The 13,695-nt window shown below is 56.3% G+C and overlaps 1 protein-coding gene across 50 annotated transcripts in view; it reads right to left on the bottom strand.

The window, feature by feature from the left end:
- The window catches only part of PCBP3 (poly(rC) binding protein 3), a 310,671-nt gene that overhangs the window by 36,738 nt on the left and 260,238 nt on the right, over positions 1–13,695 (bottom strand). For all 50 annotated transcript variants that reach the window (XM_055105323.2, XM_055105313.1, XM_055105322.2 and 47 more), the window contains 4 exons: positions 11,305–11,459; positions 7,192–7,215; positions 6,187–6,219; positions 5,697–5,813 (listed from right to left, as the gene is read on the bottom strand). In XM_055105323.2, coding sequence (XP_054961298.1) covers positions 5,697–5,813; positions 6,187–6,219; positions 7,192–7,215; positions 11,305–11,459 — 329 coding nt within the window. The remainder of the gene's footprint in view (positions 1–5,696; positions 5,814–6,186; positions 6,220–7,191; positions 7,216–11,304; positions 11,460–13,695) is intronic.

Raw genomic sequence — 13,695 nt, 5'->3', positions numbered from 1 at the left:
ATTCATTCTTGCTCTGGGACTCCACCCCTGAAAATTTAGGAGGCAGAGACTTTGCCTGAAAATGGGATGGCATCTTAAATGTACATCAGAGACACTGTTTCCTGAGCTCCCGGAGAACTCCTCGGCCCACTGGCAAGTGTGTGGGCTCTGGGCAGACCCCTGCCTCATGACGTGGGTGTAGACTCCGGGTAAGGGTCTTGACGCTGCACCTGACACAATCCCACTAACACAGGCAAAATGACCAGGGCAGAGCCTCTAAAGGCTCCGAGAGGTTCCACCAAAACATGACCCGAAATTCTCCACAATCCTGTGACCCCAAATCCAAAAGAAGGGCTCAAACTACAGACAAACGGCCCCTGTCCAAGGCCTTCCCGACCCGACCCTAGCCCCTATCCAAAGGCCTCCCTGGCCCGACCCCACCCCTACGGCTCCTACCCAAAGGCCTTCCTGACCTGACCCCAGCCCCTGTGACACGCCTGTCGTGCCAGTACAGATACCAAGATACTGATCTGCTGAAGACCTCAGGGCCACCAACAAAATTATTCTTCCTTACTTCCTAGGGGTACTGAACCGAAACACAACTTTGCTGTCCATTCTTCCCAAAGCCACGTGCTTCATGGTGGTGGGTGTTCACGCTGCCCCTCCAGGGCTGCCGCTAGACCAGGAGAGTGAGCATGTTTTGCCCTCACTGGGGAGGACAATGATGAACTTGGACAGTCACGCCCTGGGGGTCACTGAAGTCCCTTCCTGCTTTTTCCAGGTCCTCATTAAGACTTAGAAGACCTAAATCTCCCTAGCGATTCAGTTCTGACACATCGTGGTGACGCCCTCTTTGTTCAGAGACGAGGAAGTCTGTGGAGGACCCCACCCACCTGCAGCCTTAGTGGACTCTGTCGAGAATCCCGGCCTAACATCCCACTTCACAATGGAAGCTGGAGGTGATCAGGCAGGGCCTGTGCTGCAGAACCGGACCAAGTTCATCCACTGAAACCCTGACTCTCCGTGTGACTGTGTTTAGAGATGGGGCTTTACAGAGGTAACTACGGTAAAATGGGGTCTCTACAGTAGACCCTAATGTAATCTGACTGGTGTCCTTGTAAGAGGAGACAAGGAACTGACACACACAGAGGGGTGACTCTGTGAGGACCCAGGAAGAAGACGGCATCTGCAAGCCAAAGAGAGAGGCCTCAGAGGAACCGGCCCTGATGGCACCTTGATCTGAGACTTCCAGCCTCCTGGACTGTGAGAGAACCAGCGTCTGCCGTGTAAGCCACCCAGTCGTGGCATTTTGCAATGGCAGCCCAAGCAGGCTGGGACAGTGTGCTGCCGCTGACCTGGCTCTCTCCTTCAGCACAGTCCTCTGTGGTGCAGAAAGTCTGCCAGATGCAGAACTCATCACACTTGCCAGCACTTGTCAACTGACCAAGGGCCCATGGCGGTGGATGCTCTGGAAACAGAGGGGCTTTTAGCTCTGCTGGAAGCCCACCCTACATGGGCCGGGTGCTGAGTTCTTGGGCACACTTCTTCCTAGAGAGGTGGTGACTGCAGATGCGAGGCCAGCGCAGACGGAGATGCGGACGTTGGAGGAGGTGCTCTGGGGGGTCATTCTGCCCAACCAGTGCTTTAGCCACAGCTTGACTCCAGCTAAGCCTCGAAGTTTGGATCTCTGGAGGCAAGCCAAGAGGCCACTGTAAGATTTCAACACTTCGCCCCTGATTTTGAAAAGGAAGAATGGACAAATTCTGAAAATTCTGGTTGTATCCTTTACTCAATCTTCTCTGGTGCTCTCAGCTGGCTGTGGTACCAGATGATTTCAAACGGATATTAGCTAAGTCAATCCATGAAACTACTCATCATGCCGTAGACAAATCGATGAATATCTCCAATCAACATTGGTGGGAAAGCTTTACAAAGACTGGATGAATATCTCCAGTCAACACTGGTGGGAAGCTTTACAAAGACTGCTCAGGTTCTTTTAAGGCCAGGTATCTGTCACCAGCACAATCGTGACATGGTGTGAGGGTGAGACACGGCCCCAGAGCGATGACTTAAGGGCCCTCTGAACACCTTCAGGTAGATTTTAACCAGTGTCCACCTGGGACTGGAAATACTTTCGCTGTTATGTGTGTGTTTTCAGGATGGGCTGAAGCACTTCCTTGTTTAAAAGCTATGGTCCTTAAAGTTGCCAAAAAATTCCTTGATTTTGCATTTCCAACCTGAAGCATACCAACTTTTACATGAAGTGATTGAGAAATACATTTTACACAAACCATTATAACAGAACTCTCTGAGTAGTTACCCCTTACTCAAGAACAACACTGTCCTGACCATCCACAGTCTTCTGGAAAAACCGAAGGACCAAAAGATGAAAACTTCAAATCCCTCGAGCTTCCTGAGCATCCACAGTCTTCTAGAAAAACCGAAGGACCAAAAGATGAAAACTCCAAATCCCTTGAGCTTCCTGAGCATCCACAGTCTTCTGGAAAAACCGAAGGACCAAAAGATGAAAACTTTCCGAATCCCTCCAGCTTCCTTGGCCATACAGTCTGCGTGCTTGGAGACATCTCAGCTCTTCCTCCATGGACTGATGACTGGAAGGCTTGTATCTTTAGGAATTCCTGATACTCGACTCTGCCCTGCTGCGGCAGAGATGACAAATGACTGCAGAGGACTCAGCACAGCCCTACATAACCTACGTAATAGCGTAGGTTACGGCTGCTTCCCATGACATCTTCCCAAACATCCTCCTTAGGACCTTCAACCAGGAGATTTTGTCTACTGGAAGGGACATCAGAGAAAATCTGTTTCTCTAACCTCATTGCAAGGGGCCTTACAAGTATTGCTAACAAATCCAGCAGTGAAACTCCAAGGAATCAGTCCTTGGTTTCACATTTCACAGCCAAAGCAGCGATTCAGAATTCCACACAACTAGAAAAAGACTCCCACACAGGACCTCAAACTGAGGTTCTCTGAGATCCTCTAGAGGCAGCCATTCTTCAGAACAGACGGCTGATTTCAGACCTTCCTGCAAGCTGAAGACCTTGGACAAGGGACAATTTCTGCTCAGATGTCCTGACAAGACCTCTGTCTGATTTGTTTCATTTTTCATCTGCTTATATATAATCATTCTCCCTCTTATTCTCCATGGACCCCTGGTTGTCATCCACCTCTGTTGATGGTCCCTTTTCTATTTTCTTTTCACTTTACGATAATTGTTAGGTTAGCACATATTCGTTCTAGTGCCATTCTTGATTATCCCAAACAGTAACCACTGCCCTCACTCTCACTGACTGCTGGACACACCACCCACCACCAGGCCCCAGGGATGCACATCTCTAGACATGCCAGTCTCATCAAATGGGACCCTGGGGAATGACAGCTGATGGTCTTTCTGCTTGCATCTATGTGGACAACTGACTCTAAACAAATCACCTGTGACTTTGCTAGTGTCCCTTTCTCCTAGAAAAGCAACCAATTATTAAAGTTTACTGATCGGTCCCTAGGTCATTCGAAACTTAAAATTCAGCAACCTGCATGGGGCAACTGGCCACGAAACACTGGCCACGAGGGAGAAACTAAGACGGGTCCCAACTGAAGCTGGAGGACACAGGCCTTGGTTCCAACCTCTTGTCCTGAGCAACAGCCCTTCCCCAGTCTCCATATGCCTCCACCAGACACTGCTTCCTTGGGACCAGTCACCAGGCCCTGCTGGCCTCAGATGAATACCTCAGACATCTTAGGAATGGTATCCTGAGACTTCTCTGTGTACAAAGACCCTAATTCTATCATCTCCACAGCTGGAAATTCTGACTCAAACTCGAGTTCCAAAACGAGGCCACCTGTGATTATTTGTGTACTCGTGGAAGGGATGACTGAGTGTCCCCCACAGTGGGAATCACACAGGCAGAAACTGCGGTCAGAAACCCATCGCCAACTCCGGCAGAAGTTATTCGGGACACCGCCTGCCCTGGGTGGAAGACGTGTTGGCACAAGCAGCCGTGGGTGATTGCTTTTCTCCAGTTTCTTGCTGGCCAGCCATGCTGGCGTCTGTGCCACTGCACATGTTACCCGCAGAGCGAAGGTCCCAGGAGCGGGCTGCCCAGCACCCTAAGAAGTGGCTATGAGGCTCTCCAAGGCTGGTCCTCATGGCTATGGGATGTGTCCTCTTGCCTTGGGTTGGGTAACGGCGCTCTTGGTCTCACCACCGTCCAGGGACTGGGTTGTTCTTGTTTCTGTTTTGGTGTCACGATGCTGGTCTGCTGTATTCCATCAGTCTCCCATCAGACAACGGCCAGGATGACTCAGCAACAGAAAGATCCAGAGGACCCCGCAGCACAGCTGACCAAAAAGGCAACTAAACCATCCCCAAGCGGCATGACCTGGCTCTCTAGCCTTTCCTGAACTGTCTATCCTCTTGCAAATGAGAGAGTGGCTAAAAGGGGAAACTAAGAGACAACCTAGAGACAGTGGCCAGGCCACCTACGATAGGGGAACACTGGCCCCAGTGTCTGCAGCATCCAGCCTTGGAGGCCAGGCCACCTACGATAGGGGAACACTGGCCCCAGTGTCTGCGGCGTCCAGCCTTGGAGGCCAGGCCACAGGCTCTGCTGCAGTCGGCTCTGGGCAGTCAGCTTCCCTCATGTGCGTCCCAGTTCCAACTCAGGACCCACTGGAAAAGGGCTCGCACACTCCTCCAACCAGTCACATGGGATGCCCCACTTCTAGCCCTACTGCTGGCCCCAGGGCACATCTCTCCTCTCCTCTCCCACTCCCAAGCTCCCCCGCCTGCCTGCCTTTGAGCCTCTGCCAAGCACAGAAGATGGCGCCAACCCCCACCATGGCCAGCTTTGAATAATAAAGAGCCTCTGCCCATTCTCCCTTGGAGGGGTCTTTGTTTATTCCCACAAAGTGCACCTCATTACTTAATGGTCACTCCTCAAAGACACTAAATGCATCTCTAACTTCCAGCAATTTCAAGAAAATTAGAAACACATAAAGACATTAAAATTTCATTCAATGACAGAATACACAGAAGTGCTGCTCTTTCTCTCTCCCCCTCGCTCTCTCTCTGTCTCTCTGTCTCTGTCTCTCTCTCTCTTTCTGTCTCTCTCTCTCTCATCTCTCTGTCTCTCTCTCTCTGTCTTCCTCTCTCTCTCTGTCTCTCTGTCTCTGTCTCATATCCACCAGCATGGATGGCCTCTACCTTTACCGTCCGTATCTCAGCCAGGCTACATCAGCTCTCACGGGGGCCCCAGAGGCATGGTGCTGTGTGGCTGAGGACCAGGGCTGTGCCAGCCAGGGCTTCATCAAGAGCCATGTGGCAGAGCTGGCTGGAGGCTGGAGGTGCTGGTGTGGCCCAAGGGTCAGCCAGGCTGCACGCCCCAGGGGAAGGGTGGGGTGTTCTGAGGCCGTGCTTGGTGCCCCAGGGCAGGGTCTGGGGTAGCTGAGGGAGTTGGACCTAAGGCATACAGCCGGGAGTAGCTGGCTTCAGAAGGATGGAGGGACACTGGCCCCTGACTGGGTGAACCAGAGCTGCGGAGAGGCCCTGGGAAGCAAAGGAGGTGAGCATAGTTATGGGGTTGCCCGGGTGGGCTGGGGCATCCCCTAGTCCAGGTGTAGGGGAGAGGACCCAGGGAGCCAGCTGGGACCAGGCCTGCCCCCGCCAGGCTGGCAGAGGTGCCTGGGGTGCAGGTTACCTCCTCAAACTTGTATGCGATCATGGCAAAGGCCTTGAAGATGGCGTCTGTGGGGCCTGTGATGGTCACAATCCTCTCTGGGCAGTTTCCCTCTGAGATGTTGATCCTTGCACCACTCTAGGGTGAGAGCAGAGAAACCCCAGCGACCTGATTAAAACCCTTGGGCCAGTGGGTCGGGGGCCGCAAGTCCGTTGACAATTGACACAAACACGTGCCTCTGTCCGCTGACGGAAACCATGACTGAACAGTAAAATGCTTCTCAACAATCTCCTTTACAATGAAATTTTAACTAGCAAAAGGAATCCAACAGATCCCTTCCCCACAGGGAAGCACAGGAGGCCTGAGTAGGGGAAAAGAGGCCCGGCGCTGCACTCCCCACACGCCCCGGCTGGCCGAGAGCACAGGCAGGACGTCGGCAGGGGCAGAGCCTGGGGACCCACCCCGCCCACCCGGGAATGGCTGCGGACAGGTGGGGACCCACCACACTCACCTCCTCACGCATCTTCTTCACAGTTTCTCCTTTCTGGAATAAAGATTTAGACAATAAGGAAAAGGCATCCCTCTGGCTCTGAGGATGGCGCGGCCCATGGTGGGTGGGGAGCGGCCTGGCCCATACGCCCACACAGCAGAGCCTCCTGCCTGTGCTGGAGGAGCAAACCAGCCTCTCCACTAAGAAGGCCAGGCTCCATGCCCACCACACCCTGGCAGACATTTCGGATGGGAAACAGGCCCAGGAAGGCAAGTGCACCCACCTACAGGCACACAGCTGGCAAGGGTGGTGCAGGTCTGACCTGACTCCCCACGGCAGCTCACTCATGGCACATGGCAGTGTGCGTGCCCTCAGGCGCCCCGCATGGCCGGCTACACTCTGGCTCGGCCTCCCGGAGGTGGTGACTCTCGGAGATGCGCCCTCTCAAGCGTTTGGGAAGAAGCCGGGACAATGAGCTACTAGAGGCGCCCCCACAGTGGGACTGAGGGGAAGGACACAGGGCCCCCGGAAGCGGTGAAAATGTGATGAAGACAGGGAAGTGGCCCTCACTGCTTGGCCTCCTGGGGCAGCAGGCTTCCAAACTGGGCCTTACTTCCCCTGGGCCAGCCCTGATTTGGAAAGGAAGTGTCTGGGGCTGCTGCCTCCACCGGCACTCCTGGAGACCACTCAGACTACACGGCCGGCTGAAGAAGGCGTGAGAAATCATTCTTCGTGGGGTCTTCAACCGGGAAAGAAGGACTGGCCACCAAGGCCACGGGCAAGGGGCAGCGAGGTGACCAGCTGGAGTGAACCCCTTCCCCTCAGGCCGCGCAGAGCCAGGGACCAGCTTCAATGTCATACAGCATAAAGGCGACACCTCTGGGGTCCTGTCTTCATGGAACACAGACCACCCACCAACTGGGAAAGGCGCACCTACTGGGTGCCACCTAGCACCCAGGGAGGCTGCCATCCTCACCATCCCCTTACAGAGACCCCAGGAGAGGCAGAGATTCAATCAATAATTACCTTCCCGATGATGCTTCCAACTTCCTGCAGGAAAAAAAAAAATCACAGAAAGATGATGTCATGGAGCAGGAGGAGGAAAACACTGGAGGCAGACACTACCGAAACCTGCCTACCTTCCCGGTATGAGTGAAGAAGGGACCTTCCCAGTGTGCGTGAAGAAGGGACCTTCCCGGTGTGCGTGAAGAAGGGAGAATTCAGAATCTGCTGGTGGGTAGGGGGGTGTGTACAAGCCAGGCTGCCTATACAGAGGCCCTGAGCCGGGTCTTCCTTGGCACCCACCTGACCAGGACAGAGATGGGCTGACTCTAAGTGCTCCGGGGGAGGGCAGCTGGCTGCCCCTGATAAATAACTCAGGGGGCATCACCTACGCACTCAGGCTACCAGGAAACCCTGGAAGAAATGTGTGAAAAATAAAGCCTCCTTCAATTGTGTGACTTAAAGAAAACTTAGCACTGCAATTGCTCCGTGACTCCTATTCCAACGGCAGCCTGTTAAAAGGAACGCTGGAAGATGCTGCCACAGTTCTGATGGCGAGCCCAAGGCAGTTTCGGGACACACACTCCCCGCTGGGCTGAGTGGCCCAGTATCTCCCTGTCCAGCAGCGGGACAGAGCTGACAGGTGCTACTGTGGCCTGTCACCTGAAGCGGGGCCAGCAATGGTGACGTCTGTGAGGCCGTGAGGACGGCGTGCAGAGGGGCCCGTGGAGGGAGAGGGAGGCCGTGAGGACGGTGTGTAGAGGGAGGCTGTGAGGATGGTGTGTAGAGGGAGGCTGTGAGGACGGTGTGCAGAGGGAGGCTGTGAGGATGGTGTGTAGAGGGAGGCTGTGAGGACGGTGTGTAGAGGGAGGCTGTGAGGACGGTGTGTAGAGGGAGGCTGTGAGGACGGTGTGTAGAGAGAGGCTGTGAGGACGGTGTGTAGAGGGGTCCGTGGAGGAAGAGGGAGGCCGTGAGGATGGTGTGCAGAGTGAGGCTGTGAGGACGGTGTGCAGAGGGAGGCTGTGAGGACGGTGTGCAGAGGGGCCCGTGGAGGCAGAGGGAGGCTGTGAGGACGGTGTGCAGAGCGAGGCTGTGAGGACGGTGTGCAGAGGGAGGCTGTGAGGACGGTGTGCAGAGGGGCCCATGGAGGCAGAGGGAGGCTGTGAGGACGGTGTGTAGAGGGAGGCTGTGAGGACGGTGTGCAGAGGGAGGCTGTGAGGACGGTGTGTAGAGGGAGGCTGTGAGGACGGTGTGCAGAGGGAGGCTGGGAGGACGGTGTGTAGAGGGAGGCTGTGAGGACGGTGTGCAGAGGGAGGCTGGGAGGACGGTGTGCAGAGGGAGGCTGTGAGGACGGTGTGCAGAGGGAGGCTGGGAGGACGGTGTGCAGAGGGAGGCTGTGAGGACGGTGTGCAGAGGGAGGCTGGGAGGACGGTGTGCAGAGGGAGGCTGGGAGGACGGTGTGTAGAGGGAGGCTGTGAGGACGGTGTGCAGAGGGAGGCTGGGAGGACGGTGTGCAGAGGGAGGCTGTGAGGACGGTGTGCAGAGGGAGGCTGTGAGGACGGTGTGCAGAGGGAGGCTGGGAGGACGGTGTGCAGAGGGAGGCTGGGAGGACGGTGTGTAGAGGGAGGTTGTGAGGACGGTGTGCAGAGGGAGGCTGGGAGGACGGTGTGCAGAGGGAGGCTGTGAGGACGGTGTGCAGAGGGAGGCTGTGAGGACGGTGTGCAGAGGGAGGCTGTGAGGACGGTGTGTAGAGGGAGGCTGTGAGGACGGTGTGCAGAGGGAGGCTGTGAGGACGGTGTGTAGAGGGAGGCTGTGAGGACGGTGTGCAGAGGGAGGCTGTGAGGACGGTGTGTAGAGGGAGGCTGTGAGGACGGTGTGCAGAGGGAGGCTGTGAGGACGGTGTGTAGAGGGAGGCTGTGAGGACGGTGTGTAGAGGGAGGCTGGGAGGACGGTGTGTAGAGGGAGGCTGTGAGGACGGTGTGCAGAGGGAGGCTGGGAGGACGGTGTGCAGAGGGAGGCTGTGAGGACGGTGTGTAGAGGGAGGCTGGGAGGACGGTGTGTAGAGGGAGGCTGGGAGGACGGTGTGCAGAGGGAGGCTGGGAGGACGGTGTGTAGAGGGAGGCTGTGAGGACGATGTGCAGAGGGAGGCTGGGAGGACGGTGTGCAGAGAGAGTCTGTGAGGACGGTGTGTAGAGGGAGGCCGTGAGGATGGTGTGTAGAGGGAGGCTGTGAGGACGGTGTGCAGAGGGAGGCTGTGAGGACGGTGTGCAGAGAGAGTCTGTGAGGACGGTGTGTAGAGGGAGGCCGTGAGGATGGTGTGTAGAGGGAGGCTGTGAGGACGGTGTGCAGAGGGAGGCTGTGAGGACGGTGTGCAGAGAGAGTCTGTGAGGACAGTGTGTAGAGGGAGGCCGTGAGGATGGTGTGCAGAGGGAGGCTGTGAGGACGGTGTGCAGAGAGAGTCTGTGAGGACGGTGTGTAGAGGGAGGCCGTGAGGATGGTGTGTAGAGGGAGGCTGTGAGGACGGTGTGTAGAGGGAGGCTGTGAGGACGGTGTGTAGAGGGGCCCGTGGAGGGAGAGGGAGGCTGTGAGGACGGTGTGCAGAGGGGCCCGTGGAGGGAGAGGGAGGCTGTGAGGATGGTGTGCAGAGGGGCCCGTGGAGGGAGAGGGAGGCTGTGAGGATGGTGTGCAGAGGGGCCCGTGGAGGGAGAGGGAGGCTGTGAGGATGGTGTGCAGAGGGGCCCGTGGAGGGAGAGGGAGGCTGTGAGGATGGTGTGCAGAGGGGTCCGTGGAGGGAGGAGGACACTGGACACAGGGAGGGGCCCCCGTCAATCAGGCACCTCCCCCACAGAGTGCAGCTGGGTGGCATGGCCGCTGCTGCTGGAGATGGGGCCGTGCACCTGGCCTCACAGAGAGCCCCATCTACCATGCGCCTTGGCTCCTGACACCCACAGTTGGAGAGGCAGGTCCCTCTGTCTCCACTGCAGGAATGAATGCTCTGGGTGTGGGCACCACCACCTTCCCCTGGGGAGGAGGCCGTGTCTTCTGGAAATCTAGGATGTGCCAGTGCTGTGGGGCTAGAGCTCAGAGCCTCCGCCAGCCTCCTCCCGGCGGGAGGCCACGCACAGATACTGGCAGTTGGATTCCTCATGGTGCACACCTGAGGCAGGAAGAACTGGGGGACCCTGTGCTGTGGGGCTGGAACTGGGGTTCCATATAGGGAGCTGAACATGGAAGGAAGTGTTCTGCGGGGGTGCAGCCCGGGACCCACAGCAGCCCAGGAGCACCATGCACCCTGGCTTCCAGAACATGCCACCACACACAGGAGCTGCTGGGGCAGTGGCTGGTTCCAGGACTGGGACAAGGAAGACAAGATGAGCAAAGAGCAGGATGGGGCTATAGAACAGGGACTCGTCGGGCCTTGGGATTCTGGCCAAAGCAGGGGCAGCGAGGGCATCGGAGCAAATCACGTGGTCATGGAAGGAAAAGCCGGGGAAGAACATAGCAACCTGACTCCCAGAGGATAGAAACACATGCTCTGAAAGTCTGAGGACAGGTTCCTGGGAGCGGCCGACAGGCACACCCCGGGACAGAGCTGCTGCCACGTTCCTGCCAACGGCCAGGAGACCTAGACCAAGCCATGGGTGCCCCACACACGCTGTGCAGAAAGTGCCAACTGCACAGTCAAAGCCGATGACCTACTCCAGGTGGAAGGGACTTGAGACAGGGGACCAGGGGATGCTTTGCGGCCGCTGTGAAGGGAGGCCAGTGGTGGGAACGCATCTGTGTGGGTGCCCTGACACTGATGGCTGTGTGTGGTTGTGCTGGAGAAGGTCCCTGTTTGTAGGAAACACACAGAAGATATCAGGTTGGCACTGTCTCAAAGGGGCTGTACCTATAACTGCCTTGTAAGTTTGAGATTGCTTAAAATAAGATTAAAAAATGATCCAAAGACCCAGGCAGTGTCAGGTTCTGTGTGCCATGTCTGCCTTTCCTACAGAGACAACGGCCCGGGCAGTGCATCTCCGGTTCTGTGTGCCGCGGCCGCCTTTCCTACAGTGCCAATGGCCCAGGTAGTGCATCTCTGGTTCTGTCTGCCGCGGCCACCTTTCCTATAGAGACAATGGCGGCTCCTCTTACCTTTCCATGCATCAGCAGGCGGATGGTGAGGGTCACGTTCAGGCCACCTTCTGAGACCTTGGACTCCATCCTTCTGCCAAATTGTGGCTGAGGGTGGTGGCTTAAGGCGCTGAGGGTGCTGTGAGGAAGGACAGATGGGGCCCAGAAGGCGTCACCTGGAGAGAGAAGGCACAGCTGCTGCTAGAGAAGAGTCTCACGGACAACGCACATCCAGGGGTGTCCTGGGCCGCTCCCACTCCGGCCTCCCGGGTGGCAGGAGAATGGGGTTGCCCACCCGCCATGTGCTGACCAGGCCTCGCCTGCTGGGCACAGGGTGCACGGGAGTTCAGGGGAGGGCCTTGGGAGAGGTCTCCAGGGAGGCCCCACGGCTGCCTCCCTCCTGACGCTGGGCAGGCCACCGCAGCCCCTGGCCAAGGTCTGCATCTGCCCAGGGTCACAGAAGCACCTCTCTCAGCAGCCGGAGACTGGCAGGAGCTACCCCTGTGAGGCTCAGGGGACTCGCACCTCACAGGCCCAGCGCCCTGGGGCTTTGCCCCCTGCTTCTGCTGTGGCCTCAACACACAGTCACGGGGTGCCAGAGTCCCCTCACCAGGGTGTGGGAGCCGGCCCTTCACATCCCAAGCCTGCCATCCTCATCCCCTCATGCTCTCATGTGACTTAGTCTCCATCAACTAAGCTGCCAAACGGCTGGTGTCCTTGGCAGTTCTCGGCAAGTGCCTTCCACGCACACAGTGCTGTCTGTAGTCATCGTGTCACTACTGTGTACCATCATTCAGTGAGTTGACGGAGCCCACTGGGCAAAATTAAGGCCTCATTTTATGATTGACCAGCAAAGAATGATGGTAGTGGAAGTGAGGGACTCGTGCAACAGTCAGGGTGACTTTGTGTGGCACGGTGGGGACCCTGCTCCGAGGTACTGGGCTCTGCAGAGTCAGCCCCATCCCGAGTCCTTCCCTGAAGGGCAACACCTCACCGAGGGGGCTGGCTTGCAAAACCCACCAGGAACAGAACCCTGTGAAGCTGCACCCCCCACCATAATCGAGCTGCCTGGACACTGCCCTTTGATTCAGCTGGTTCACACAGAAGAGGCGGCTATGGGTTAAAAGTCAGGGCAAAGGGCTTTTTTCTCAATAAAATAGTTGTGTTAAAAAAATATGCTAAAAGAAAAACACAAAGATAACACAGACGTAAAGCCCGTTCCAACTGCCTGTGTGGTGTGTAAGGAGGATCTGCAAAGAGCAGCCAAAGGTGTCAGGGGGTGGATGGGAGCCACAGCCAGGGACGCACCTCTGCACTGACAAAGTGACACGCTGTCTACACCCGCGCTTACGCTGTCTACACCTGTGCTTAAAAACACATGTATGGGTCATTTCATCAACACACTCAGACTATCACAAAATTATTGTAATTTTATTACAAATTGTTATCTGTAATAGTATTTGTATTAATTTGTAATTTTATTACATTATTATTTGTAATAAAATGACACTTTGAAGGACAAGGATTTTCACGTTGCATTTAAGGAGGACTTCGCGTAGCACAAAGGGTTCCGAAGATCATCCTTGCATACGAATGCTCTCGCTTCACTGTGCAGCACGACAGCCACATGTGCCTTTTTCAGTTTAAAACTAAACATCCACAAGCACATTTAAAGTGCCAAACAGCCTCGTGTGGGCGGCAGCAGCCACTGGGGGAAAAGCACGGAGAGAGGCCGTCTCTGGCAGCGCGGACAGCTCTGCTGGACAGCACAGCTCACACCATTGCTTCAGTGACTCATTCTAAGTAGTGCATTCGTGTAGACAGATCTCAGAAAGGAGAGCAGAGTATCAGTTCAAATGCATGGCGTGGCCCCTGAGAAGCACCTCTGTGCGCACACGGGCACCCTGAGATAAGCCTGGCTGTACCCTTTCACCTGTGGGTGCTGATGGACCCGCACACATGGACTGCATCTCGGTGTGGCTGGTCTGGAGCTCTGTGCCTCCCTTTTAATTAAAAACTCTCCTCCCCATCAGAGGGACAGCAGGGCCCTGCAGCCATCTGTTACGTCAAGGTTTCCAGCCCAGGGAAGGGAAAGTGGGTCAGCTCCTGCCAGGGGTGCTTGGGGCTCCAGGCTGTCAGCCTCTATCAGTCACACAGGCCAGCGAGCTGCAGCCTGTGCCTCTCTTCATTGCAAGGGCAGCATGAGTGAGAGGCCATCCTGTGCCGTGTGGGTCACCTGGGACTCAGTGCCCAGAGCCCCAGAGGACCTACCCTGCTCCAGTCAGCAGCTCCCAGAGCTGCAGACCACTCGGAAGGCCAGGGTAGACGAGGCGTCAGCCACTCTCTGGCTCTCCCTAGGCACCTACCCATCCATGCCTTCTGCAAAGTGCCCTGGCCTTGCTGCCACCTCCG

This window comes from Pan paniscus, chromosome 22, assembly GCF_029289425.2.
Source record: "Pan paniscus chromosome 22, NHGRI_mPanPan1-v2.0_pri, whole genome shotgun sequence".
Taxonomy (NCBI): domain Eukaryota; kingdom Metazoa; phylum Chordata; class Mammalia; order Primates; family Hominidae; genus Pan; species Pan paniscus.
This window is presented reverse-complemented; position numbering and strand designations above follow the sequence as displayed.